This window comes from Tyto alba, unplaced genomic scaffold (assembly GCF_018691265.1).
Source record: "Tyto alba isolate M040663 unplaced genomic scaffold, T.alba_DEE_v4.0 Super-Scaffold_34, whole genome shotgun sequence".
NCBI lineage: Eukaryota > Metazoa > Chordata > Aves > Strigiformes > Tytonidae > Tyto > Tyto alba.
The window spans coordinates 1841587-1862491 of record NW_024881309.1 but is presented as its reverse complement, the minus strand read 5'-3'; the positions used below and the strand labels follow the sequence as shown (position 1 = coordinate 1862491).

Below are 20905 nucleotides of genomic sequence, written 5' to 3'. Positions count from 1 at the left end.
TCTCCGCCTCTCTGTCCCCGGTGCTGGGGGTCACCTCTCAGCAGCACGGGGGGGCCACGCAACCGTTTTTTTGGTTGCCAGGAGGGAGGCGCACACCCTCCACTGGCTTTTATTTCCTCAAAAACCCCACTAAAAAGGTGGGAAATAACGTTTGGTTGAAGCAGGAAACAGGGGCTTGCACCGCAGCCATTGGCTCCCGAGGAGGCAGCGGTGTTTCAGCTCTCCGGTTGCCCGTGGGATGGTTTGTTGTCCCCGGTGGCAGAGGACACAGCCCAGCCACCGAGCTCGGTCACGTCACCTGCGCGGAGAGTGGGTCAGGGGCACCGGGGATGGCGGGAGAGCCGAGGGTGGCTCGGCACGGGGCACAGCGCTCCCAAAAAGCCGGGTGAGGCGGGGGCTCCCCCCAGCAGAGCTGCCCCTCAACGCGCCCTGACAGGCGGGGACGTGGCAGCAGGACCCCGGAGGGGACACGCACAGGGCTGATCGGCCCCGGCGCTGTACCTGCAGGATGGGGGTGAAGTGGCCGAGGGGGTGGTGGCGGCGGTACAGGTAGCTTCCTCAGGGGTGAAGCGGTTGTTCTCGTGGAACTCCAGCTCCTGCATGACGCCAGGACGGCTCAGGAAGTGCAGCAGGGTCTTCTCGGAGACGTGGGTTGGGCTGAAGAGCTCCAGTGCTGTGGGGAGAGCAGCCACCGTCTGCCCGGTAACACCCGGGGACCCCGCGAGCAGCCCGGCGGGCTGGGGGAAGGCAGCCCACTCCCGCCTGTGCTCACCTCACACCAAGGTGGTCACAGGAGCTGCTGCTGGGAGAGCTTTGCCGTGGCCGTTGCCACCAAGCCCTCTTCGATGGGGAGAAGCCTTCCCGGCAGTGCTGTGGCAGGGGCTGGCTGCCAGCACATCCGAATCCCGCCTGTGGCCGGAGACAGAGGGGCAGGAGCGCACGCTCAGGGGTGCACAGTTGTGACACCCCCGTCCCCGGTTGCCCAACAGCTACTGTACTCGACTCACCCAGTATCTCTGGCTTGACAGTCTCCTCGGTGGCGTCCTCCAGAAGAGGGGGGTCTGTCTCGCCCTCGTTGTTCACCGGCACAGCTGGACCCTCTGCAGGCGGGAGCGGGGGAGCTGGCGCAGGGCTGCTGCAGGGTGGCCTTCAGCACACTCGCCTCTCCTGAGCAGCTGGGGGATGGCGTCGAGCTCCGTGTCCCTGAGGACGAAGCGGGTGAGGGCACTCCCCAAGGCTCCACCGGCGCCAGACAGACCAAATCTACCAGGCTGGAGCGTTCGCCCTTGCAGACGGGCGCTTGGTGCCGGCCCGCTACCAGCCATGGTGGCAAAGTCCAGCGCGACGCCGGCCTCCAGCAGAGACCCCTTGGCCGAGGCCCGGCGGCCGGTGCCGCGGCGATCCCCGAGCTGCCGGTAGCGCCGGCCCTGAGGGAAGTGAAGGGCGAGCGGAGCCGGTGCCATCGCCCCCACCGGCGCAGCGCCCCGCCCACTTTCTTCCCGGAAAGCCAATCAGCGCCCACCTCCCCCCTCATCGCTCCGCCTCTCCGCGGCCACCCCTCACCCCACAGCCAATCGCCGACCGCCCCGCACCCCGCCCTACCGCCGTTCCTCCTCGCGGCCAATCAGCGACCGTCCCACCTCACGCAGCGCAGCCAATCGCCGGCCGCTATCCCGTGCGGGGAGGGGCGGTGCCTCACCGCCGCGCTGTAAACAACCCTGGGGAAGGATTTAAAGGGGCCGCGTCCCACCGGTAACCGGGACTCGCCCCCCCACCCCACGCGAAGCACGGAGGAGACTGACGTACAGATATAGATTTTTATTACCCAACTGGCAAAAAAACTCCCCAAACCCCCATCCCAATAAAATTCCACAGTCGGTTTCACAACCGGGAGGGGGCAGGGGTCCTAAGCTGGAGGGGGAGGCCCGGCCCCCCGCCCCGGCACCACCCGGGCCCGGCCTCCCCCAAACGTACAAATCAAACCTGATGCTTAAAATAAATATGAATTCCCGGAAGGGGAGGGTTTGCATAGAGGAAGACTTAATAAAAAAAAAAAAGGGGCTTTTTTTGTCTTGGTTTATTATTATTATTAATTATCATTATTATTATTTCTAGTATCTCCCCGCGGAAGGACCTAGGACCTGATCGTCAAGACATGATTAACAAAAATAATTAACCTTCTCCCAATAACTTACAGAGTTCACCCAGGGAACTTGTGCTTCTTTTTTTGGGGGGGGTGTGTATGTGTGGGTCTCCCCCCAACCACACCCCCCCCCCCCAACACCGGTCACGAAACTCCGGGGGCAGGAAGGTTTTTGGGGGGGGGGGGGGGGGGGGGGGGGGGTCCAGCCAGCGCTCACCAGGGGTCACACATCCTGCCCCCGAGGTCACCGGGGGAGATTTGGGGGTCCCCTTGATGCTGAGGAGGCTGGGGGGGGGGGGTGTGTGTGTGAGACGGTGCTGGCCCCCTCCTGCCTGTACAACTTTGGTCACTAGCTTTGTGCCACCCCGAAAAGCCGGATCCTGCACCCCGTCCCCCCCCTTTTCCCTCCCCCGTCCCGTCCCGGACACCCTGAGACACCCCACGGTGGGGGGGAAGGCACCGAAACCGCTGAGATGGGGAGGGGGTGATGTCCCTGCCGTTCTCAGCACGCTCGTGACACCGGTGGGTGGCGGCGGAGGGGCCGGGGAGTCTCCCGGGATGGCAGAGGGGGTCTCAGCTGTGTCCCGGAGATGTTGAGCCCATCCCCTTGGCCTCAGGCCCGCCGCCTGAGCTCTCCCCCCATCACATCCCCCCCCCGGGTGCCCCGGGCCAGCGGGAAAGGGGAACGGGCACGGAGAAGGCTCACGGCCTCGCTCCGCTTCATCCGACGCCGCCGTCGCGCCGCGCCCCGGGTGTCCCCGTTCCGCCCTCACTCCCCAAAAAACACCCGAGAGGGGGGCCGGGATGCCCGTCCCAAAGCGGCGTACGAAACCTGAAGCTCCCTGAGCTGCACGAGCGCCGTCGGCGGGGCGGCCGGCGGAGAGTTGCGCCGTCTCCACCGCCATCCGTTTAAATTAATTAAAAAAAAAAAAAAAAAAAAAACAAAAACGTTATATAAGCCAGTCTGGAAAGCAGCAGCAAATCCCAGCTCCGTTTCCCACCACGCTGCTGCCACCGCCGCTGCCGTCTCCTCCTCCAGCTCCACCGGGCTTCTCCGGTGACCGCGGCACCCGGCACGGAGACGCCGAGCGTTTCCTACCTGGGAAAAGGTCCCGAAAAAACAGGCACGCGAGGTCCCTCCCGGCGCGTGCCGGCGGGGCCGGGGTCAGATGGAGTTTTCCAGGGCGCTGTGGTTGCTCCGGCGGCTCAGGCAGTTCCTCTCGTTCAGGAGACTGGTGGTCTCGTCGGCGGTGGTGGAGGGTTCCGGTTTCTCCGGTAAACCGGCGTCTGGTTTGGGGGCGTTGCTGTCAGGGGATTGGGGACAACTGTCCATACGGGAGGCCATCAGGCCGTTCTGGTATTCCTGCCGCGTGATCTGTGCGGAAATAATAATAATAATAATAATAATAATAATAATAATAATAATAATAATAATAATAACAACAACAACAACAACAACAATAACAATAACAACAACAATAACAATAATAATAACAACAATAACAATAATAATAATAATACTAATACTACTACTAACAATAATAATAATAATGAGTGGGGGTGAGGAGCGGTGCCGGACCCCCCGCTGACAGCATCCCCGTGGGCACCCGCCTCACCTTGACGAACTGGAGGTCGGTGAGAGCCCGGACGCTGAAGTCGGCCACGTACTGGGCGCCGGTGCCGGCGCTGAGCTGGTTGTTGCTGCCGCTGACGGGGGACGAGACGGAGTCGGAGCGTTCGTGGTAGCTGAGGGAGGCCGAGCGGTTCAGGCTGCTGACGTGGGATGGGGAGCGGACCTCTGCGGGGACGGGAGGGATGGGGTTAGCCGTGCCGCGGACTCCCCCCGCCTTGGGGAGGGTCCTACGCTGTGCCGGGATGAGAGGGGCTGGCAATCCTGCCTGCTGGTTACAGGGTGCTGAGCGCCCCCCCCCCCCAGGGTGATGCCGGTCCTGAGCACCGCCGTCCCCCAGCGAGGCTGGGCAGTGCTGGATTTGATCCCTGCCTGTCGCTTGCCAAATGGCCACCGACCACGTTCGGGGGAGTCCGGAGCTCCCCCACCCGGTTCCGGGCCAAGGGCTGCTCAGGGGACAACAATCCCAGCCCAAGGACACTGTGACTCCCCAAACGGGCGGATCGGTGACCCTGCGTGGGGTTAGGGACGAGGTGGGGGGGTTATGGGGACTGGTGCTGTGCTCAGAAAGCCAGGGTGACACAGGAACCACATGCAGCAGCAAGGAGAGTGGCACCTGGGACAGCCACCACAACGGGCTGCCCAGACGCTGCCCTCCCCTTGGCTCCTCTGCCGTAGCCAGGAAGGAGATTCAAGGAGAAATCGGGGCGGTTACGGGGTGTGCAGGACCCTAATGCCACCGTGAGCTGGGCTGGGTGACCCCAGGCAGCAGCTCCAGCCCCGCGCCGCAGCCCGCACCGGGGCAGGAGCTGCCTTTCCCCCCCCCCCCCCTCTCCAGAGGCACCTGGATGCGGGGGGCTAGAAAGCCGACGGCACGGCGAGGCAACCACAACGGCCTCCTGGCACACGGAGCCGGGCAAGGCGGCGAGTCGCCGGCCCGGCGTAAGGGACAAAACACCTGGTGCTGCATTAATGGGGTGGGGACGCCCACTCCGGCGGGTTAATGCGGTCACAGCGGGGTTTGGCACGCCATGCAGCCGCACCGTTTACCTGTCAACCTGGCAAATAATGACCCTCGCCTTGTGGATGGGCGTCGGGGCTGGGCTGGGAGGGCAGAGAGACGGACAACACAACACACAGGCAGAGGACAAGGTCAAGAGAAGCCTCTGGGGCGAAGCCGGGGGGAGGGGGGGGTGGCTGTGGGTACCTCTGCCCCTCACGGTGACGGTGGATGGGTGCTGGTGACCCCGCGGCGCCAAGCCAAACCACGAGGGTGGGCGTCCGGCTGCTCGCAGAGCCTGGCAGCGACGGGAGGGCAGCCCGAAAACGGGGCAGTGGGTTTTTAGCCTCGGGCACGGACCCTCTGCCTCCTGCCAGACACGCTCAGGCGTCTCCCTGGGGACAAGCGCTGGCTACGCAGCCCCCCCCACCCCCCCCAGGACGGTTTGGGGGGCACCGGCGGGGGCTCGGAGCCTCCAGCATCTCCTGTTCCCACCGGCAGCTCTAAAACAGGGTGGGAGGGCTCTGCCCACGCTGGCACCCAGGCAAACGGGGGGGGTGCTTACCAGGTACCGGAGGGGGGCTGAGGGCCATCACCCCGTAATAGGAGAAAGCTCCCATTTCAAACTTCATGCATTCCTTGCCGGCCTCCACCTCCACCTTGCCCTGCAAAGAAGAGACAGCGCCGGACTCCGTAAGCCACATCCCGCAGCGCCGGGCTGGATGAGACCTTCCCCTTCGCAGCCTTTCCAGGGTGACAGTGCACCCAAGGGACGCCACCCGCGTGGCTGGCAACGTCACCCCGTGCCCGGGTACCTGCAGGATGAGGATGAAGTAATCAGCTGCCTTGTTCTTGCAGTAGAGGAAGTGGTGAGGGGATTTCTTGTTCTCCTCGTCGAACTTCAACTCCTGGATGACGTTGGAGTATTTGAGGAGCCGCAGCAGGATCTTCTCCGAGATAAAGTTAGGGGTGAAGAGCGTCACCTCTAGAGCAAGAGAGGAAGGGGTGGGGGGGTCAGAGCCGCAGTCCTTGTCCCTCTCGACGAAGATGTGGCCCCTCTGTCCCCTGGGGTGGTGCCTGGATCAGGCTGGGCCCCACTGACACCTCCCTGGGGCAGAAACCCAAGGGTCCAGCCCCAACACCAGCTCCAGGTTCCCAGCGAGGCCAGCCCCAGCCTTGGGGACACACATTGCTGTCCAGGGAACAGGAACATCCTGGAGGGACAGGGACCTGCCGAGCGTCAGAGGCAGGGCTGGCATCCCTCAGCCCTGTCCCTTCTTGTTTTGGGGGGGGGGGAGCACGGAGGGACAAGGTGCAAACACCCCGTAAACCCTGAGCGAGGCGGCGGGAGCGACTCTTCCTCGGCGCGGGGACGGAGCCCACGTGGCTGCCAGGGATGTGGCAACCAGCTCGGTGCCGGTGCCCCACAGCCCAGGGGTACCCAGCGCAGTGGGGGGGGGGGGGGGGCTTCCTAAAAAAAAACCCAAAAAACTCACCCGTGGAGAGGAAGCGGTGAGCAGCCAGCAGCAGCTGCGGGGAGACCTTCACCTTCAGCTCGTTAACAGGGTCCTTGAAGGCCGAGAAGTCCCTCTTGTTCCTCTGGTTGCCCACCCGCTTTTTCCTGCCGTTGTCGGCTGTGGGGAGCAGGGTGTCAGGGGGGGACCCCGGCACAAGGCGAGGGGTGGGGGGGAAGAGGGGCCGAGCCCAAAACCTACTGCACGTATCCGACTCGTCCAGGATCTCCGACTTGATGATCTCCTCGATGACGTCCTCCAGCGTCACCAGCCCCAGCACCTCGTAGAAGGGATCTCCCTCCCCTTCGTTGTTCACTTTCTGCACGATGGCCAGGTGGGACTTCCCTGCGGACAGACGCACGGATGTTAGAAGGGAGACCGCCCCGGGGCACCCCCAGCCTCACTGCTGGGTGCTGGGATGGGGAGCAGCTCTTCCCTCCCCGCCACTCTCCTAGACAGGAAACAATAAACCAGTTAAAATCTAAACGAGCCTCTTGGGCTGGGCACTAATTCCCGGTGTAATGACAGTAATTAATCACAGGACAGCGGCGCCTGCGAGGCTCAAGGCACCTCGGTGCTGCCATGGGGTGTGGGCTTGGCCGCCGGGTTCACAGGAGACAGGATTTGTCCCCAGAGGAGCCTGTGCCATGTCACCGGAGCGCGGCGCGGTGCCGGCGGTGGGCTGAGGACGCCCCGTCATGGGTTTCTGCCAGCGGCCCCGACTTCTCCGAATTTCCTCGGCGGTTCTGCCAAGCTGACCCAGGGCTGTTCCCATCCCGGAGGAAACACTCCGGACACCTGGTGCTGCAGCGGCCGCTCGATCCCGGAGCCAAAACATCCGGGGGAAGAGAGCCAAGGGCAGGCAGCCGCTGCCCGGCCGGTCCCGGCCACGAGCAGGCAGGTCCTTGCAGGCAGGAAGATCTCTCCAGCCCTGAATTAACAGCTCACCCCGCTCTGCCGGCCTTACCCCACGCAGGCGGGACACAATTTGCCTCATTCTAGCCAAATCCAAACCGCCGCCTCGTGTCGAAGCGGGTGTTGCTCCTGCCGGCTGCTCACTGAGCTTCTCTGCGGACCGATGTTTCTCCTGCTTTGTCCCCCAAATCACACAGACCCGCGGGGGGGAAAAACTCCTCGGACGAGGAACATCCACCTCTGCTCTGGGGAGAGGAGCCGAGCGGCCGCACGGAAAACCGCAGCGCGCTCGGGCCAGGGCGATGCACCCGCAGGACCGGTATCCTTAGCCTGGGGAAACTGAGGCACGGCAGAAGGCGACGTTCCCTCCCTGACCTCAGCGCAGCCCAAAATAAAATCACTTCTACCTCCGAAAGCACCACGCTCCTGCCCAGGCCAGCAGCAAGGTGCCCCGCTCACCGTCCCAGCACAGATCTGCCCTCCCTGACGCTATCTGCTATTTAATTTTAGAGCTGGCGCCCGCAGGCCCCTTGTCGCTCAGAGAAAAGCTAATTTTAGGGACGGGCACCGCGCAGCTCCCCTTTTTCAGCCAAGCTCAGGCAACCCCGCTGCAAAAAAGGCGATGCATAGAGGGGCGAAAAGATCCTACAATTGTTGCTTGGGCTGCGAAAACCTCTTCCCCGCCTGTCTCACCCCCTCGGCCAGGCTCCTTCGCTCACCGCGTGCCAGGCAGGGAGAGGGGAAAGGGCCGGGGCTGCGGGGCGGTGACTCGGGCAGCGGTTCCTCTCTCCGGGACGAGCAGCCAAGGCCGAGCTCGGCGGGGAGCGGCCGGTGGCAAAGCAAACACGCCCCGGGGAGCCCGAGCAAAGGGCACGGGGCCGGCTGCGGCGGCATCGCCAGCGCGGGGTGGGACGGACCCTGCTGCGGTCCCCACGGGAAGAGGGGACAGCAACCCCCCCCGGGGCTCCCCGTGGGGTCGTGCCCCACTCCAAGCTGCACGCCGGGCACGCGCTGAGGACGAGCAGGGTGGGAGGAGGGGCTGAGCCGAGAGCCAGGCGTCACCGCGGGAGCCGTCACCCCGAAGCCAGCATCTGGGACACCTCTGTGGCACCAGGGGAAGAGGTCCGGCCACCAAGTGCCACGATTAGGACAGGCAGAAGCACAGCTGGTTGATTTTGCCTTCTTTATCCTTTCGCTGGGTGCGTCTCCTGCCTCCGATCCGGGTCCCCATCGGCGGGATGAGGACGGAGACTCGGCGCGGTGCGTCGTCCACAGGGATCGGGGTTCAGAGAGGGACCTCAAAAACAGCCCAGGCAGCGGCCCCACAAATTACCCGCTCACGACCCAGAGAGCCAGCAATGAAAAGATAACAATACAGGACACGGGCAGCTTTGTAACTGCCATGAGCATGCTTTAAATCCCTTAATAAGGATTCATCAGAGGGAAAGCCAGCGCCAGCAGCCGAGATAACTCCGGATCCAGCAGCAATAGGACTCTGCTTCGGCACTGCTGGTTTTTGGAAACGGGGCGAAGCGAAAGGGCCACACGCTCCTACGGCGGTTCTCAAACCGGCCCGAGACGAACGGACGCAAAAGCACTCGCCCAAGAAGTTTGTTCACTAACCAGGGCAGCTCCAAGACGATGAGATCCCATCGACGTTGCCACAACCACAAGCGATGCCGAGCCGCGACCGAGGGGCACTGATATTTTTGGGTGCCAAGGAAGCGCGGCCGCAAAGGGAGGCTGGAGCAGAGCTGCTGTCTCCTACCTACCCGCAAAGATCAGCCAGGCTCAGACCTACCAGCCCAAGCCGATCTCTTGCTGCGGGAGGAATTATTAGATCCCCTAAATCTCAGCACGACCCCCCTCCCAAAATGTCCTCGACAGCGGCAGGACGCAGCAAGCCGTCCCGTTCTCGCGATGCGCCCAAACCATCCCCGGGCGGGTGTAACGGGAGCCAGAGGAGAGAGCGGGGTCACGCAGGGCTGAGGGTTGGCCTGGCATCACCCGGCACAGCCGCTCCGCAGCCGGGCTCTTTATTTCATCCCACCCAGGCGCCGGCAGGAGCTGTGAGATGCTGGGGAGGGCAGGAGGGTCCCCTGCCCGGTCTGGGAAAACACCCGAGTGGGGACCCTGGGCAGGTCAAATCCTGCCTCGGAGCCAACGCGGCCCTTCCCGCTCCTGGAGGGGCTGAGCCTCCGGCAAACCCGGGTCCCGCTCCTCCTCCCAGCCCTCTGGCCACGCTTGCTTTTTAGGGTGCCCCGACGCCGTGAGTGGGGCCGGCACCGAGCCGCGCTCGCTGTTCCCCACGACAGGGAAAGGCCCAGAGGAGGGAGCCAAGCCCAAAGCAGGGAGCTGAGCAATTTCCCAGCAGCTATTCGAGGGCCTCCGGGGCCGATAATTAAAAACAAGGAGCAAGTAAACACTCCCAAAGTGTTTCTCGAGGCCGGCGCTGAGCACGGGCTGTCCCACAGCTGCCGAAGCAGAGGCTCTCCCCTCCTGGCTCAGCACCGTTACACACCAAACCCCGCAAGCCCGGGTTGTTGAGGGCACCGAGGAGCTGCCCCCGGTATGGTGCCAACCCCAACACCGCAGCGGGGTGTCCCCAGGCACCCGGTCCCCTCCGGTTTGTGGCCATCCCAAACCGTGGGGACGGCAGGCAGCCCCGGCGTGGGCAGCTCCAGCCCCAGCGAGCAAAACTCCCTCGAGTTTTGCTTCCAGCACCCCCACCAGCCTCCTCTGAGGGGAAGAAAGCAGCACCCCGAAGCAGTGGAACCCCCACCCCCACCCCCCGAACCCCTCACCCTTTTTGAACTCCTCCAGCATGGCATCCAGCTTGGTGTCGTGGAAGACGACGTGGACGGGGTGGTTGTAGAATTTGGTGATGGTTTTGAGGGGGGTGCAGTCGTCGGGGTCGACGAAAGCCAGGTCCTTGACGTAGAGGATGTCCATGATGTTGGAACGCTCGTCCTCGTAGACGGGGATGCGGGTGTAGCCGCTCGCCATGATCTCCGACATGGTGTTGAAGTCCAGGATGGCGTCGCTGTTCATCATGAAGCAGTTCTGCAGCGGGGTCATCACGTCCTCCACCGTCTTGGTGCGCAGCTCCAGGGCTCCCTGGATCATGTTGAGCTCTTCCCTCACCAGGTCGTTGTAGGGCTCCGTCACCTTCAGCATCTCCACCAGCTTCTCCCGGTTGTAGATGGTGCCGATCTCCTGGCCCAGGATGCAGTCGAGGAGCTTGCTGATGGGGTAGGAGAGGGGGAACGTCACCAGCATGAAGAACTTGGTGACCACGATGGTGTTGGCACCCACGGCCAGGCCGTGGCGGGAGCAGAGCGCCTGCGGCACGATCTCCCCGAAGATGACGATGCCGATGGTGGAGGCGACGACGGCGCCGATGCCGGAGCCGATGAGGTCGTCGAGGAGGATGGTGAGGGTGGTGTTCACCAGCACGTTCCCCAGCAGCAGGGAGCAGAGCAAATAGTTCCCTTTGCGGCGGATGGGTTCGATCTTCCGGGCGTACCGCTTCTCCTTGTCGGTGCCGCAGTTCTGCACGATGCGCAGCTCCATGGGATCCAGCGCCATCAGGCCCAGGTTGAGCCCGCTGAACATCCCCGACAGCACCAGCAGCCCGGCGATGAGGATCACCTGCAGCCAAAGGGGCAAGAGCGACTTCTTCTCCTCCACCACCACGATTCGGCCGTCGGGGCCTTGGTGGGGCAGCCAGGGTTGGCCGGGCCGGCGCTGGGTGCAGAGGACGTAGGTTTTGGCTTGCTCGTCCTTGCGCAGGGGCTGGACGTGGACGCGCAGCAGGGCCGAGGTGTTTTGGGCCTCGGCCGGGCCGGGCTGCACCAGCAGGTCCTGGGAGCGCTCGGGGCAGGTGCCGTTGGGAACCGAAGCGTTGGCGGCGGCGGGGCGCAGTTCGGCGAAAGCCACCCGTTCGCCGGTGCGGGGCCCCAGCCCCAGCCCGTAGAGGCGGAGCAGCACCTCGCTGCCTTCCGTGACGCGGATGGGCCCGCGGGCCGGCGCCTCCGCCGGCGGCTTCGTGCTCTCCTCCAGCCGCATCCCCAGGATCACGCTGTCCCCCGACGGTGCCGCCCCGCCGGGCAGCGCCAGCAGCAGCAGCAGCGGCGGCAGCAGCGGAGGGGGAGACGGGGACGACCCCCCCCCCCCGCCGCCGTTCCCGTTCCCGTTCCCGTTCCCCCCCCCGCAGCCGCCGCCGGTGCCGCTCCCGCCGCCCGCCCCCCCCCCGCCGCCGCGCCGCCGCCCGCCGCCCGGCGCCATGTTGGTGTCTCCGTCACACGCCGCGTCACGCCCCCAACTACCGGGGGGAGGGGCGGAGGAGGGGGGGGGGGGGCGGGATTGTGGGGAGCACGTTACATGCCGTACCCCCCCCCTTCACCTCCCCCACGCCTTAAGGGGGCGATGGAAGAGCGGCCCGGAAAGGATGGCCATCACCACGGCGGGGGGGGGGAGGGCGGTGTCATACGGAGGGGACGGGGGTGGGGGGGAGGAAGAGGGGGGTGAACCCGGGGGAGGGGGGGGGGGGGGAAGGGTTTGTCACGTGGGTAGGGGGTGTCCCCTGCGGCAGGACGATGTGTTTGGGGTGGGGGGGGGGGGGTGTCCAGAGGGCACTAGGACCCGGAGGGGGGGGGGGGGCAGAATGAGGAGAGGGGCATTAGGACCTGGGTGTGGTGGGGTGGCAGAACGAGGAGGGGGGCACTAGGACCTGGGGGGGTGGGGTGGGTGGCAGAATGAGGAGGGGAGCGCTGGGGGGGGACGGAATGGGGAGGGGGGGGCACTAGGACCCTGAGGGGAGGGGGCGTATCAGAACGAGGAGGGGGGCACTCGGACCTGGGCGTTGGGACCTTGGGGGACAGGGCTGAGAGCGGGGGGAGCGGCGGGGGCCCGTGCGCTCCCCCTGCCCCTTTAAGGCGCCCGGAACTACACTACCCATCACCCGCCCCCCCCTGTTGACAGACAGGCCTTCTGGCCAACCAGCGGGCGGCGCGGCGGGCGCGGGGGCGAGGAGGGGCGGGGAGGGGGGGGATAAGATGGCGGCGGCGGGCGGGTGGCGGGCCGGGCTGGCGCTGCTGGCCGTGGCGCTGGGTTTGGGCGGGTCGCGGGCCGAGCAGACGGAGGAGCACCTCAAGCGGGAGCACTCGCTCTCCAAGCCGTACCAGGGTGAGTGGAGCCCCGGGGTGGGTGTCGGGTGTCCGGTAACCGGGACCTGACGGTGCGTGTGGGGCCGCAGGTGTCGGTTCGGCCAGTTCGGGGCTGTGGGACCTGCTGGGCAACGCCATGGTGATGACCCAGTACATCCGCCTCACCCCCGACGTGCAGAGCAAGCAGGGAGCCGTCTGGAACCGAGTGGTGAGCCCCGGGGGGGGGGGGGGGGCGGTCTGGACCGGGGAGGGGGGGGGGGTGCACCGGGCTGAGGGTCGGGCCCGTGGGGGTGGGATAGCGGAGGAGCGAGTTTAAACCAGGGCGAGGGTGGGATGTGGGGGGTTTGGGGTGAGGATGGGGGAGCTGGGGGTAAAGGGAGGGGTGTGGGGAAAGTTGGGGACTGAGCTGGGATGGGTGTTGGGGGGGGGCGGGTCCCGAGTGAAAGGTTTTGGGGGTATCGTGGTGGTGTCGGGGTGTCTGGGCTGCAGGAGGGAGCGTGAGGGGGCCAGGCCAGAAGGTGTGAGGGGTTTACAGGGTGGGGTGATCCCTACAAGGGCTGAGTGCCTCCCCCCGTGAGAATTTGGGGGGTCTGGGCTGGTCTTGGGACTGCCACAGCACACCCGCTGCCCCCGTTGCCGTGCGCGAGCAGTAAAGTGGTGGCTGCGGACGATGTGCCAGTGCTGTTGAGGTGTTTCTCTGCTCTCATGAGTCTTTTGCCCACCAGACAGCAAGGGTGCCTTTAATACCTTGATAATTCCCATTAAATTTAGATTTTGGATTGAAACCACTGGGACTTTTGTGCCCCAGGATCCAGCCAGCTCCACAGTGGTTTGAAAAATGCCCTACGGGACCAGGAGCGATCTGTCATACTCAACTTTTATTTTTATAAAATCCTGAGGGAGGTGTTTGGGGTTTTTGTGTTGGTTTAGGTTTTTTTTTTTTTTTGGTTTGTTTTTTTTTTTTTTACTTGGGTTTACAGCTCCCACAAAACGTTCTGAGCAAAGCCACCAGCCGGCTTCACAACCTCGCGTGAGCGAATCTGTCACAAGCTCGTTGTGTTGCCTGCCCGTTAGCATGGAAAATTTGTTGGTAGCTCAAGAAATAATTGGCTCGTCAGCAATTAGGAGCTGCTCCTCGGGCTTTTTCTGCTCTCCTTTTCCCCGGTGGGAGTTTTTGATTTTGCTGGAGCCATCGCTGCCTCGGAATTGCGTGAGACCAGCATCGGCTCCTTGGGTTTTTATAGCCTTGGGTAACGACCAATTCCCTCAGCTTAATGATGTCCCTTGGGATTAATTATTCTTGCTCACATCCAAAATATAGGGCAGCACGGTGTGTTGGCAGGGGAAATGGGGGGGAGCGGGGCGCTCTCCAGTTTGATGGTAGAGGGATGTGGCGGTGGTCCGGCCCCTCACCCTCGTGGGAAGGGAAACGGCGGGTGCTGGCATGAGGGACACCCTAATTTGACCTCTTTGCTCCTTCTCTTGCAGCCGTGTTACCTCCGAGACTGGGAGATGCAAGTGCATTTTAAAATCCACGGGCAAGGCAAGAAAAACCTGAACGGAGATGGCTTTGCCATCTGGTACACCAAAGATCGCATGCAGCCGGGTAAAGTGTCGGCGGGGGCTGTGCCTCGAGGGGAAGGTGGTGGGGGGCCACGTGCCACCCTCTTGAGGGGTGTGTGTTGGTCTGCAGGCTCGGTCAGGGAAACCGCAGCGGGGAATTGCGGTGGTTTTGGGGCCTTAGGGCTGTTTTTCTTTTGAGGGAGTAGGGACTGTGCCTGAGGCTGCCTCTGAGCCTCGGCGCCCCGGGGTTGTGAGCTTACGGGGGCTCTGGGAGGCTGCAGTCAGCTCAGGGGTAGGCGGCTTTGGGATTATTTTGCCCTGATCTCGAGACGGGCAGTGTAATGGGATGTGTGGGGCCCCTCGCGCTGGCGTTCAGCTCCTTGAAAACACAGACTGCGGGGAGAGCTTGATCCTTGACCAGCAAAGGGTGGGGGGATTTAATCTGGCCCTCTAACTTCTCTGCCTGGAGGGTCCACGTGCTTGATTAACTTCTCAAGGCTGCCTGGTTAGCTGGTACAGAGAACAACGCGAAGGGATGGGTAACAAACCACACCTGCCTGGCCTTGCCCCCTCCTTATTCACAGCCTCTCCTTCCTTCTAGGACCTGTCTTTGGAAGCAAGGATAACTTCCTGGGCCTGGGAGTGTTCGTGGACACGTACCCCAACGAGGAGAAGCAGCAGGAGGTGAGCTAGAAAGGATAAACGGGGCCGTGCTGCTTGCCAGCTGCCTGCAGAGCGTGGCACGGGCAGCGCCGAGGTCATGGCCCGCGTCGCTGCGAACGCAGCTCGTCATCGGTGCAGGGTGATCTTTTTTTGAGCTCTTAAATCCGACAGCAGATAATACTCTGCTGCTTCTCCGCTGCCTTTCCCCACCATGCGCTGCATAGTTGGTTTTCCTAGCGAGGCAATAACTTCAGAGACGTGAAAAGCTGCGGGGCGGTTTTGCAGTCAGAGAAAAGGCTTTCAGGGGCAGGAGAAAACCAGCTGACGCCGCGAGCTCCTGTGCTTTCTGGAAGCTGCCGGAAGGTAGTGGTTGAGGTGAAGCTGTACCAAGAGCAGGGTCTTTGCAGACCTCGAGTAGAGCGGTACCTGAGCTGCCAGCCCGGGGCTGTTCTGTGGCAGGGACTCAGCACGACGCTTTCCCTGCTCTCAGGGATGCAGCGTGACTGCGCTCTGCTGCTTTTAAAGACGCCCCTGATTAAAGACCTTTGTCTGTTGTTTGTTTGGGGATTTATTGGTGTCCGTTCCTGTGGAGAAGAGAGTGCAGAGGCAGTTAGAACCGGGCTCTTCCCACCCTGGTGCTGGAATCGCTTCCATCACTCCAAAAACAAAGCTGGACTCTTTCTTAATCCCAGTTTCCCCTAAAAAATAGGCACTATTTTACCCCAAGACCTTGGCGCTAACCCCACCGCCCTGCAGGACCCCCTTCATCCCGGGGAGAGAGAGACAAAAGGGTGCAGTTGGGATGTGCCCTGACCTTGGAGCTGCCGAGCAAATGTTGGGTAATTACCGGCTTTTGTTCAAACATCCCAAGCGGCCGGCTCTGGCGCAGGGGTGGACTTTGCGCTCGTAAAAGCCTTTCCAAGCCGCCTGGTGCCGCGTTATCGGCAGCGCTGGGGGGTTAGCCCGGTGTTGGGTGGATCCTGTTGATTTGCAGGGTGGCAGCTTGACATTTTGTGGGGGTAGAGGGATGCGCAGCAGGTCTTACTTAAAAGAAATAATCAGTGGAACGTGGGTGTCCGGCTTCTTGGCGCTCTCTGCAACCGGAGGGGGCTGCCCTCTGCCAGTCGAGCGCCGAGGAAGGGAAGAGAGGGAGAAATGGTGTGTGGGTTCACGGTTGCTTTCTCTCACCTTTTAAATGGCAAAAAGGAGTGCCTTATTCTCGAGGGGCAGGTTAGGTGCGTGTCCCCGGGGAGCCGTCGTGGCTGCTGTGTCCCCTGGCTTTTGTGTGAGCGAGCTGCTGCGCGCCGGGGAGGAGAAATGCCGTCCGTGGCAATGCTTGACGTGGCTCTCGCCCACCGGCGCCGTTCCCTTGCTGTGTGTCCTCACACCTAAACCCCTCTGCTAAGCCGATAAGGTGCTGAGCTCTCTAGGGAGGAAGTTTCCAGGTTGCAGGTTAACACTAAACTCTGCTCTGTGACCGTCTTGCCTCTGTGCTCTTTCTTGCTTTGCGATAACCCTGGACTGGCAGGCTCAGAAGAGGAGGTACAGCCCGGGAAATCAGGTACTTGCTCTCGCTGACCCGCCCGTTCCCAAGCTGTTGGGTTTCACCTTGATTCACAGTTGAGGAATTCCCTCCTCCGTGCTCCAGAAATCCCTGTGTGAGCCGGGAGAGACTGCATGGAAACCGGCTGTTCCTCCATCCTGATGTCTGGGAGCTGAGGCTGAGCCTGAGGAAGGCTTGGGGAGGGGGGTGGATGGAGCAGGATCGTGCTGTTGTCTTGTTGAGGCAGATTCTTGGCAGCGGGGGGGAAAGGAGTTTGGGGTTTTGGAGGTGTGTTGGGATTCACAGCCAGCGGGTAGAGCTGAGCCGTGGCTGGTGGGTCGAGAGCAGAAACTCACCCCCAGCCTTGCCCCTCCTGGCAGCGCGTCTTCCCCTACATCTCGGCCATGGTGAACAACGGCTCGCTCACCTACGACCACGACCGGGATGGGCGACCGACGGAGCTGGGGGGCTGCACGGCCATGGTGCGCAACCTCAACCACGACACCTTCCTGGTGATCCGCTATGTGAAGAGGAGGCTGACGGTGAGTGCCGCCCGCCCCGGGGCCCAGCGGGCGCCGTGGCGGGGCTAAGGGAGCTGCTTCTTTCTCAGGTGTTGATCGACATCGACGGGAAGCACGAGTGGAGAGACTGCATCGACGTGCCGGGCGTGCGCTTGCCCCGTGGCTACTACTTTGGGACTTCTTCTGTCACTGGAGACCTGTCAGGTACTGCCCCGGGGTCCCCAGCCTTCCTTCCCAAGCAGCTCTGACAGCTCTGGGTGTCTGGAGGCTCGGTTTGGTCCCTGGTGGGGCTTGCAGAAGCACGGGAGGACTTTTCCAATGCTTTAAACACCCCTGAGCTGTGAGCGGGAGCCTTGATTTTTATCTTGCAGAAACTCCTGAGGAGCCCAAAGCCCGGTCTGGGCGCGTTGCTCCCCCGAGAGCTTTAAGGCAGAGCTTCCCACTTACCCTGAGCTCCCTGCGAGGCCACGGCCTGACCTCAGCCAGCCTCCCTTAACACCACGGCGGCTGTACCCGCTGAGCCGGAGGGTCTGTCTCCGAAACACGTGCCTTGGGAGGAGTAAAAACAGGATGAGCACTGAAAGAAAATCTCCTGTACTCTCCTGCTGCAACCTGTGGTGCCTGCGTTAGCAAGAACTGCCTCTGCTGCCAACACCCCAGGCGTTGCAGCCAAGCCACCGTGCCTGTTCCTGCTCCCTGCCCCTGTCTCTGGGACACGCCTGGGTGCGTTTTGCCTTGGATTTCATAGCCCAAGAGCTATTGCCCACCCGTTGTTGAGGGAGGGACCAGCCAGGCGTGCCTGGAAACGGTGGTGCAACGGTGGGCTGATGTCAATCAGGTTTTGCAGAGAGCTCTCCGCCTTCCTCCACCTCTCCCAGCGCGGGTCGAGGTGCTGTGAGGCCAGCCCTTACCTCGCTGTGCCTTTTTAGATGGGTTTTAAGCCCTGTTTGAGCCATTCCTCTACAAAAGCGCATTGATGACCGGTGTCTGGGCTCATTGTTGCCTCCAACAAAAGTTCCTTTTCTCTCTCAGATCTCTGCCCAGTGCCCGGGAGCTGGCGGGCTGGCGTGCAGCGCTCGCCTTGCCCCACTAACAACTCCACCGTCACGAGCAGAGGAAGCAGGGCCACGTGAGGCCGATGCTAACGCATTCCCTTCGGGTGGCCGGGCAGTTTCGAGTCAGATGATCTCTCGGTCTGGGTTGTTGTTTTTCAGTTTTAAGTAGCTTAAAGGTTCCTGTTGGCAGAGGGCCCTGCGCCGCAGCGCAGCTCTCAGCCCGGCGTAGACGCTGCCCTGTGGAGGTGAGGGGTTTTTTTTTGTTTGTTTGGTTTTTGTGTTGTGGGTTTTTTTTTGTTTTGTTTTGTTTTTTTTTTTTTTTTTCCCCCCCTCTTGGAAGGGGAGAGCTGCCACTTTTTGCCCCAAGTGATAACATGCCACGGTGCTGCCTGTGGCACTCAAATCCCTGGCTGGAGCTGTGTATCGGTGGCACCCCGGGACACATTTCTGGCTTTGCTTCCAGACAACCACGACATCATTTCGCTGAAGCTTTACCAGCTGACGGTGGAGCGGACGCCGGAGGAGGAGAAGCGGGACAGGGAGGTGTATCTGCCTGTCGTGGACAACCTGAAACTGCCGGGAAGTGAGTAGGAGCCACCGACCTCATGCAGGGCAAGATGGGACCGGCACAGATTTTTGGTAGGGGGGGGGGGTTGTGGAGCTGTGGTGCTTGCCAAGCAGAATCCACATCATCTCGCCAGCAAACCAGCCGAGCTCCGGCTGGAATCGGGTCGCTCTCGCCCGTGGGGAGGGTGTCACAGCCCGCCTGCCTTCGGCCCCGGGCGCAGGGGGCAGCAGCACTCACCCTCGGAGAAGTTCTGCCTTCCTCGAGGACCCTGGCCAAGCGTGTCCCCTCCCCTTTAGTCATGCCATGCCCCAAACGGGGTGTGCTGGTCCGTGGGAAGCTCTTGGAGGTTTTTTCCCCCTCCGTGGGGGGCATCCCCCTTCCAGAAATCCCACCACAAATGTGGTCCGCAAGCCCTTTGTGTGCCCCGAGGTCTCAGGGCTGCAGCCCTTACGATCACCTGGGCCCAGAAACTTTGGGCAGCCAAACCTTGAGGTGGTGTGAGCCTTGGCAGGGTGTGTGGGGGGGTTCCCGCTGTGGTGGGGTGGTTAAACACCACCCCCCCCCCCTCCTCCCAGTCCAGGCAAATCTCAGCTGGGTTTTGGGGCTCTGGGGGCTCACAGGTTGGTTTTCTTCTTCTGTCGCGCAGTGGAGGCACCGCTGGAACCCATGAGTGGCCTGGCTCTCTTCTTAATTGTCTTCTTCTCCCTCGTTGCCATTGTTTTCGCCATCGTCATTGGAGTCATCGTCTACAACAAGTGGCAGGAGCAGAGTCGAAAACACTTCTATTGACTTGGGACACCCCCACCCCACCCCGAGATGGCCCGTCGCTAGTCCTTGCTAGCCACGTCCCGACTCCCACCCATCCCAGACTGGCCAGAGCGCGATGGACTGACCCTCACGGCGGGGACCCTCATGTCCCACCCCCCCCAAACCCCCCAGCGGGGATGGCTGCTGTTTCTCACCGGGCTCCAGAACCCCCACGCCGCCGCCGGTGGGGGGGGGGGGGATCCCCAGTGTGGTGTGTGATGGACTGGGAGCCGAGCCCCCGTCCCCCCCCCGCCCCGAAGGAGCTTTGCTGTGGGAGTTGTGGAGGGGGGACAGGGGGTGCAGGCGGCGCTGAGCCGCGTCTCTGCCGCACGGGGAGCCCCAGTGCTGCAGAAGCCAGGCTGAGAGGCGTGCCAGCGAGCGCCTGCTTTCCTCACCAGCCTCCTACACCAACCCCCTCGCGGCGTTACCGAGCGATTTGATTTCCAGGAGAGACTTTTTTTTCTTCTTTTTTTTTTTTTTTTTTTTCCAAGCTGTTCATCCCGCTCCGGCTGCTTTCCATCGCCTGCCTTCAGAGACTGGACTTCGCTTCGGGCTTTGAATTCCCCCACGGCCGTGCAGCCCCTCTCTGCCCCCGCTGCTCACCAAGCTTCGGTGTTTTGGGGATGCTGATTTTTTTTTTTTTTTTTTTTTTTTTCCCCGCCCCCCCCCCCCCCCCCCCCCCCGGCGGAGAGGCAGGTTGAGCTGGGAACCCGCCTGACTCACCCTCTGAAGATCAGCCCGTCCCCTCCGCGCAGCCAACCCCCTCCTCGGTTTGGGGCGTTACCGCTGGGTTCCCCGTTTTTAAGGACCGTTTGCTGCTGCTCCTCGGGCCGCCGCCTCCGCACGCCTCCCGTCCCGGCGCTGCCGCCTGCGCCCGTGCTTGTTTGCATGTCGTGTCGTGGCTTCTGGCAGCTTTGCCCTCGGCGCTCGCTGCGTCCCGGGGTCCCCCCCCACCCCGAGAAGGAGCTGAGCCTCAGCCGGGGGGGGGGATGGAGCTGATTCCCCCACCGCTCGGAGCCGGAGCTCTCGCCGCCTTTCAGGGAGTCGTGGTTTATTCCTACCTCAGTGACTTTGCTTTGGTCAATGATTTTCCCGGCGTTTCTCTCGCCCGTTGTCGCAGCCGCGACCCCATCGAGCGCTCGTGAGGCGATGGCACGGGGAGTCCCCGCGGGGACCCACGAGCGGGAGATTTTTAGGTCAGTTTGTCCCAGGAGAGTCTTTTAGTGGCTCTGGGGGCCATCAGGGTGGTAAATTTGTCGCCCCTGCCAGGCCCATCCTGGGCAGCACCCTCCTCCCTCTGGTCCTGGGGAGCCGTGTCCTCGCCCCACAGCTTTCCAGGACACTCACACCCACGAAGGGGTCCCAGTGGTAACTGGGGTGGGGGCCATGTGTGGCTGGTAGATTTTTTTTTTTTTTTTTTTTTTGGTAGAATACTGTTGCCAGGGTAGATCGGAGCTTTTTTCTAAGTGCCCAACGGTTGTGGCATGAAAGGAGAGAGTATTTCTGGTGTTTTGCCTCTTTTTTTTTTTTTTTTTTTTTTTTTTCTCCTTTTTTCCCGCCCCCCACCCCGATAACCAGGATTGAAACCCGTGTGCCTCTCCCTGGAGCTGTAACTGGTGTCTTGGAATAAACATTGGTGAGTGTGACGGGGCCGTGCTCCTTGTCGCCGCCGGATGCAGCATTTTCCTCCCCAAACTGATGCCCTGGGGGGGGCGGGGGGCTGTGTCCCAGCACCCTGGGGCTCCCCAAAACGGGGTCTCTCCTTCACCAGCACCCCACCTTCCCCCCCGCACACCCCACAGAGTGGGAGACGAT

The 20905-nt window shown here is 62.5% G+C and overlaps 2 protein-coding genes and 1 long non-coding RNA gene across 5 annotated transcripts; 1 reads left to right on the top strand and 2 right to left on the bottom strand.

Moving 5' to 3' along the window:
* LOC116960221 lies at positions 1-1464 on the bottom strand. The gene is made up of 3 exons (XR_004406270.2): positions 1008-1464; positions 773-909; positions 1-673 (listed from the first exon to the last, which is right to left on the bottom strand). It is a non-coding gene; the product is annotated as an uncharacterized LOC116960221 (long non-coding RNA).
* An 865-nt stretch (positions 1465-2329) lies between these two features.
* Positions 2330-11387, bottom strand: CNNM4 (cyclin and CBS domain divalent metal cation transport mediator 4; the record flags this gene model as incomplete). The annotated part of the gene is made up of 7 exons (XM_042801551.1): positions 2330-3518; positions 3760-3941; positions 5339-5438; positions 5589-5758; positions 6270-6407; positions 6489-6632; positions 10007-11387. Coding segments are annotated over 7 exons (2325 nt in total), but the record flags the coding sequence as incomplete, so codon positions are not given.
* An 892-nt stretch (positions 11388-12279) lies between these two features.
* Positions 12280-20736, top strand: LMAN2L (lectin, mannose binding 2 like). Of its 3 annotated transcripts, XR_006166152.1 has the most exons (10): positions 12280-12389; positions 12460-12578; positions 13859-13976; positions 14535-14617; positions 16125-16157; positions 16520-16681; positions 16750-16864; positions 17032-17383; positions 17693-17960; positions 18179-18274. XR_006166152.1 is itself a non-coding variant. In XM_042801569.1 (8 exons), the coding sequence occupies exons 2-8, from the start codon at positions 13883-13885 to the stop codon at positions 19070-19072; spliced, it is 750 nt and encodes a 249-aa protein (XP_042657503.1). In that variant the 5' UTR covers positions 12285-12389; positions 13859-13882; the 3' UTR covers positions 19073-20736. The 3 variants fall into 3 exon arrangements, 1 of the variants encoding a protein (XP_042657503.1); XR_006166151.1 differs by having other exon boundaries at positions 17032-17960; XM_042801569.1 differs by lacking the exons at positions 12460-12578; positions 17032-17383; positions 17693-17960 and adding an exon at positions 18930-20736 and having other exon boundaries at positions 12285-12389; positions 18179-18298.
* The last annotated feature ends 169 nt before the right edge of the window (positions 20737-20905 follow it).